Source organism: Trachurus japonicus, chromosome 11 (assembly GCF_045865225.1).
Source record: "Trachurus japonicus isolate A0001 chromosome 11, Traja_1.0".
In the NCBI taxonomy this organism is placed as follows: Eukaryota; Metazoa; Chordata; class Actinopteri; order Carangiformes; family Carangidae; genus Trachurus; species Trachurus japonicus.
Genome location: NC_140917.1, coordinates 1,687,313 through 1,694,410, shown reverse-complemented (window position 1 = coordinate 1,694,410; position 7,098 = coordinate 1,687,313). Strand labels below are relative to the sequence as shown.

Here is a 7,098-nt window from a genome sequence, read left to right as displayed (position 1 = left end):
TTTAGTCTGACGACGCTGTGTGTCAGTGATGCGACTGTCTGACGGACAGAGAGCATTTATGCACCGGCTGCGCTCTGTCCATCAGACATGACCTCATTTTATTTTTTATTACAGTATTCGGTTACCCGGTTACGACAAGGTTAGGATACTCGGTTAGAAAATTATTCGAAATGCCCATCCCTAGTTTTTATTCTGAAAAGCTCATAAAAGTGAAGCTGGGTGATGCAGAAACAGCAGGAATAAATAGTTGGTTTTTCATGACGTTATAACCAGTTGGTGATTAATAAAAACAGTTTTCTCCCTCGGTTACCTGTGTGTGAGGTGGCGGGGGAGGGGCTGGTCTCCCCCTCCATCGTCCTGGGCGTCTCCTCCTCCTCCTCCTTCATCTGAGCCTCCTGTTCCATCTGATCCACCGTGCCGATGTCCATCATCTCGTCCAGGTCGTCGGCCGCCACAGACGCAGACTTCTGCTTACACACTCCGAGCTGCGGCTCCGCGTCGGCGTCTTTCCGACTCTCGGCGTCTTTGTCGGCGTTGTCGGACGTCGTGTCCCCGTCCGAGGAACTTTCCTGCACGTCTTCGTCCTTTACCGTGACTTTCTCCCCGTGTAACTCAGACTCTGAGTCGTCCTCGGTTTTCACCTCGGAGCTCATCAGCCCGGACTCGTCGTCGTTGCCGCCGCCGTGAACAGAAACCGCGTTTAGAGTCTTTTCTGTGGAGGCGGCCGACGGCGACGGCGAAGAAGACGAGGGGTTTTGAGGAGACGCAGAAGGAGGAGAAGGTTCAACGTCTTCCTCCGTGTCCTCTTGTTTTGTTTCTGGACTTTCCCTTTGTTTCTCAGCAGCAGCGTCGACGCCGTCGTCCTCTCCAGACTCAGACAGATCAACCTCCATCTTTACCACGTCCATCTTTGATTCTGGATCTGAAACCGTTTCCCTGGACTCTCCGTCCGTCCCCTCCGTCACCTGTGATGGACAGAGAATAAAATAAATTAACGCTGCAAAGTAGTGTTGTCACGATACTTTTTGGTACTTTTCCAAATAAAAAGAGAACACAAAAAATGTCATTATTGACTTTATTTTAGAACTATATCAGTAAATAATCAGTAAATCAATAAACAGTCACTGCTGCTGCCGGATTAAAATTGAAATTTCCATCTATATTAATCTGAACTCTTCCTAAATTAAATCATTAGTGGTCTGTTTAAAAATGAATATCAACTGCATTATTTTTGAGGTCTGAAAACACTGCATCTTTTTTTGACCAGTTGTAATTTTTGGGAGAAATTGTTCTCAGTAGTTTATAGAATGAAACACAAACATTCACTTTACTCAAACACAAACCTATTGTTTCCCATACAGTATGTACTGTAGACCAATGTGTGGTACAGCACCACAGAATCAAGACCAAGCCACAAATTGACTCTGCTTTTTTTTCCCCATCAACAATATCTCTCATATCAACTCACTCGCTCGTCTCGGCTCAAATTACAATGCGGCGACTTCACACGGCGACGTCACCGCTGCCGGCGGCGCAAAATGAAAGTACCGGTCCCATCTAAGCGCAGTATGGTACCTTTTTAAATGCGTCAGTACCCCGGTACCACTTTAGTACCGGTATACCGAACAACCCTACTGCAAACTACAGGTTCTCATCTTGTGCTGCAGAAACTTTGAGTTTGTTTGTTTTTTTTAGTAATTGAATCATGATTTTATCTCAAAGGAGGTTAAATGGAAAGCAACTGGACTTAGTTATTTGTCTAGGAAGACGTTTCACCTTCATCCAAGAGGCTTCATCAGTTCATGTAGCATCTGACCAGGCTGGGACTGGTCCAACTATCTGCTGTGGAGACTCACCATTTAACCTCTTGTGTGGGCGTTCACAAGGGTGATGATGTCACTGGTTCCCTTTTGTGCTCCAAGTGCCAACGACAGTCGTTTAAAGGACTGCCTTTGATGGAAGGTTGGTTTCGACTTCGTTAGTGCCCTATTGTGTTATATCAGGGTTTATACAGGAATCTTGAAGTTAATTTTAAAACCTTTTTAAGACTTTTCCAAGACCTTCTCAATATTTTTTAATACCTCACCACCACTTCAAGCTGTAACCATTTACATCAGTGACACATTTAACTTAACAGTTCTAGTTTGTGATAAAGACTATAGACCACTATGATACAACAGAATTCAAAATAGGCTGGGATAATAAATAAAAGGCAAAGTTTATCAAAAAATAAAAATTGCCCCACTCTCAAAAAACCAAAACAACAATCTTCTTTTCTTTTTTATGTACCGATTCATCTTTGTTTTTTAATAAAATGAATAAATTCACACACTTTCACAATGTTTTTTAGGACTCAAACTCTTGGACAGCTAATTCAGAAAAAAATACCTTGAAAATTTAAGACTTTATAAAGTTGTGAAAAGACTTTTTAATACTTTTTAAGGGTCTTACTTTTCCCAAAATTGATTTATCACCTTTTAATACTTTTCAAGACCCCGCGGATACCCTGTATAACGACAGTCGTTGGAGTCACTTGCCACTTGTGAACGGTGGTTGTTCTTTGAGGCTAGATGGTTGAATCTCCTGGGAAGGGATGAAAGGGCAGCATTGTAAATTGGAGATAGTTGGTGTCTGAGACCTCCTCCCCTGTTGAGGGATGGTTTCTCTACTTTTACATAGATGGCTTCATGATCATGATTTTAGTTTTCACATTAATCCGTGCAGAGGTGTTTATCAAACATAATATTTTATTGCTCTATAGCTCTATTGCCTATTCACAACAAAACGGCATCATCGTATGAACTGGATTTAATTTTGCTTTAATGTACAGCTCCAACTGCTTCGTTAGCATTCAGGGATCCAGACTAACATTTGGGGGAGGGGGGGGGGTAAATTCACTGGTTGCAAGCAGATGAAGTCTCAAATTTTATGAGTAAAATGCCTCTTTTAGGGGCAGACTGGAACCCTGGCGTTATAAATATTTAATATCAAAAAAGATATTGTTGACTCAAGTGTCATCGAACAAAATCTGGGGATTAACACACACACACACACACTGTGGTTCTTTACAAAAACTAAAAACACTGGTTGTCGTCAACGTCCCTCAGCTCCACACACACACACACACAACTTCTGTTTTAAAGGCTCCATATGATTCTGTTTTTCAACCATTTCATGTCGGTCTAGTGCTCCAATCACATTGGATTCAGAGTGTATCATCTCTCACCGATCTACTAAAAGTTGCTCTCCGGAGAACGAGCCGTTTCTGTGTCCGCACCTCGAAATGCAAATAAGATGTAAATCACGTCCACTCCACACACACCCGCCACGGGGAGCGAGGGTGTGGTTCTCGCTACCGGTGCCTCGCGCTTACAGCTTTGACATTGGGGAACAACGGCTGGTGGTCGAGATGCAATCGTTTAACACACAAAGTGATTTAACTTACACTTCCCCTGTCTGTAGTTTGGTCACGGACGGTTGGTACCGCATCCAGCTTTATTCAGAGCTTCTGAGCGAAGCCTGCTCTGTACTGGCCCATGTTTACAAAGCACTGCGGAGTAAAATGCTTGGCGCACACGTGCACCGTTTTGGGAAGGCTTTCTGGTACACACTGACCGGCAAACATAAACTCCAGCCACTGTCCCCTGCGAGGCTCGGACGAAGGGATCGAAAATACGTTTCCACGCTTCCTGTTGCAGCCGATAACTCCACATTTGGAGTACGGCCTGACTTTTATCGTCGCCATGGTTGTTTATCGTTGAGCAGCTCCTCCGGGCGTCATAGAACGGCCATGGGAACAAATATAACCACTACAAAACCAGTATAAAGTGGATTCTGCGTAACAGCAAACTGTAAGATGCATCCAAGTTCAATCAAGAGACTCAGTTTTTGGTGAGTTGAAGAACTTGAAGAACTTCAACGATCGATCCAGTTCTTTTCATGGACTGAACTGATCGCGCCACATGACGACGGCCTTTACACGGGCTTGAGGAAGTGGTCGCTACTCGCTGCAGATCTCTGATGTGTGATGCACTGACACTGGATTCATGCAACAACAAAACAGTCAAGAATTCACTCTATTGCAGTGAAAAAAATAAAAAAACAGGGGTTGCTCCTTCACCTGCTGCAAAGTTACTGTGCAAAAACACCTCACATCTGCATCTAGTGAAATAAACAATGTACAAGAAAAGAAGCTGTGATTTCAGCTTAGTGGGAGACATGTATATTAAACTACTGATGTTTTTGGTTTTCTGCAGCAGCAGCAGCTCTCAGATTCAGTGCTGTGTTGCTGTTGCATGAATTCCTGCAGGGAAAACCAGCTGAAGTTTGCAAATCAAAAGGACTTTAAATGTGACCACAGTGCTCGTCCATGTGCAAACAAACACACACTAGTCTGCAGGACAGAAGCACATGTGGTGTAGTCTGTGTGATATACTCACGTATATACCGACTACAACAACACTATCCAACTATAATCTATGTGGTACAAGTATGAACAGTGTCTCTAATTAAAAAGCAGCAGGTAAATAAACTGTAAACTGTTTTCTTGTCTGTAACAACATCTATTGCTCCTCTGTTGCTCACCCTGAGCTTTCTCCTGGTTTTCCCTGTTAAAAGGGTTTTCCATGGAGTTTTTCCCTCAGTGGATGTGAGGGTCTAAGGACAGAGGATGTTGTTATGATGCCATGTGAAGCCCTTTGAGACAAACTGGTGGTAAAAACGGGCTATACAAATAAAATTGCCTTGCCCTGCCTTGCCTAAACCCACTTCAACACATTCCTGCAGGCAGGGTGACACCGAAGAAACAGAAACGAGCTGAACTTTGCAAATTTGCAAAAGCGCTTAAAATGTGTCCTCTGTGCTCGTGCATGTGCAGACAAACAGACAAACCAACACTAGTCTGCAGGTCAAAAAAAAACACTGGTTCGGGTACAAACACACTAAATAAGCGACTCGAGCAGCGTTTTTCCGCATTTAAACCGCCAAACAACGCGACATGAAGTTAGCTTGTTGCTGGTTACTGCAGCGTAAACACGACCAAGCTGAGATTAACCACAAATGTACCGAGTGTCTTCCTCTTTAACATCAACTTAGTGATTATATGGTTAAAGATTAAATGACCCCCCCCCCCCACCCGACTTTTAAAAAAACAAACCAAAACAAAACAGTTAGCTCTCCGGTGGTGGCGGCTAAGCTAACGCGGCTAGTAGCTGTGTGTCCGTTAACAGCCGTTACCGTGTCAATACACCGACAACACGGATCAATAACCGAGCTCCGAGCCCGTTAAACCACAGATAACGTTACAGCTGCTTGTGATTATGTGTAAAAAACTAAACTAAGCGTTTATAGTCAAGTGTTAATATAGCCGTGACAACGTGCATGAAGAGATTTACCGCGCCAGAGACTTGTTGGTCAGACGGGACATGATTGGTGGCGAATCGCTCTTGTCCGTCGCCGCTTTCCGTAGTCGCCATGTTCGCTCCAAAAAGAGAAAAAGGAAGAAGGAAAAGGAAAAAATAAAATAAAATCCAACCAGACCGCGTCGGTAGCAAGTGGCAAACACAATTAAAAAAAAAAAAACTCAGCGCCTCCAAAACAGACAACACATCTGGGGGAAATAAAACAAAAACAACCAGCGAGCTGCACGAGCCGCTCAGTCCATCTTCCTCCACTGCCACTAGTGGAGAGGCGCGTGGCTTCTTCTTTTGTTTACATTCAGACACGAGACCAACTTCACCAGCTCACTACCGCCCCCACCGGCCAGCTGGCATCACTGCACCATCCATCCATATGCAAACACACACACAAGCTTCTTCTGAGTAGTTGGGAAGATGTAATAAAATATAGGCAGGCTTGGGAAGTAACGGACTACATGTAACGGCGTTACGTAATCAGGATACAAAAAAAGGGGTAACTGTAGTCCGTTACAAGTACAGAAAAAAAACGTAATCAGATTACTGGTACATTTGATAAAAACGGAGATTACTTGGCTGATTACTTCACATTTTAAAAATCAACCACTAATGTTGATAAAGTGATCATTTACAATCGAGAGTTTATCCATTGTGTTTTATTTTGAAATTTAGCGGATGCTCGGTGCGTTTCATTTCCTGTTTCCTCTGCGTGGATTGATGCGTGATGGCTGCGTGACTGAATTTGCATGTTTGGTATTGTAAAGTAATCCAAAAGTAACTAAATGTAATCCGATACATTACTTTAATTTTGTGGTACTTAAGAGTAAGTTAGCCTACTAATTACATTTTCTAACAGGTAACTTGTAATTGTACTGGAATACATTTTTAAAGTAACCCTCCCAACCCTGAATATAGGAAACATCTGTCTGGTCTCAAACAGTTGTGTCTTATTTTGTACATGATTGTTTTTCTCTCTCAGCCCCAGAAGTCTGATTTAAAGGGATAGTTAGTTCAACATTATCAAATTGGCCCATTGTCATAATCCCTACAGTTTTAGGAGTAGGTTTGTTACCTTTAATTGTCGGTGCAAGCTATTTTTAGATCGGCAGAGCAGAGCCGTGAGCTGCTCAGAGCTACGCTACGGAGGCTCATTATGGGATTTCTTGGTTAGCAAAACAACGCAAAAACATGTTTTTGTTTTTAAACCACGTCCACTAAAGCTCTCTGCTGCTTCTCTGTCGGTCACACAGCAGAGGAGGAGACAAGGAGGCACCGGCTGCTCATCTTTTTTTTAGAAAACAAAATCCTTTGTAGAGTCTGAAAAAGTCAAATAGAGCTCTGGTAGCTGATGTCACAGTGTGATAAATTATTTTCCAGGACAACTAAAACTTTTCCAAGCCATTTGACTTTTTTTCATGGATCTTACGCGTCCTGGAAAACGTGGAAAATTGGTCAACCATTTTCCACGTTTTCCAGGATGCGTAAGAACCATGATTAGCCTACTCATTTTACGGTTTCATCTCTTTTATTTTATTTTATTTTATTTTATTTTAGGGATTAGTTTTTTTTTCTTTGTTTTTGTATATTTTTTATTTTCTAACATTACCTCCAGTGTTTCCTCTGGTTTTAACAGCTCCCTGCCGACTGTAATGAGAGCATTATGGGATGAGGGGTGGAGGGGGTA

General features: G+C 42.7%; 1 protein-coding gene across 1 annotated transcript in view; it reads right to left on the bottom strand.

Annotated features, from left to right (window-relative positions):
- Positions 1–5,571, bottom strand: part of LOC146977876 (zinc finger MYM-type protein 4-like) — a 53,634-nt gene extending 48,063 nt beyond the window's left edge. Inside the window, exons 1-2 of the mRNA XM_085790622.1 lie at positions 5,394–5,571; positions 311–965 (exon numbers count right to left, since the gene is read on the bottom strand). Coding sequence (XP_085646748.1) covers positions 311–965; positions 5,394–5,474 — 736 coding nt within the window. The 5' untranslated portion in view covers positions 5,475–5,571. The remainder of the gene's footprint in view (positions 1–310; positions 966–5,393) is intronic.
- Positions 5,572–7,098: the final 1,527 nt, after the last annotated feature.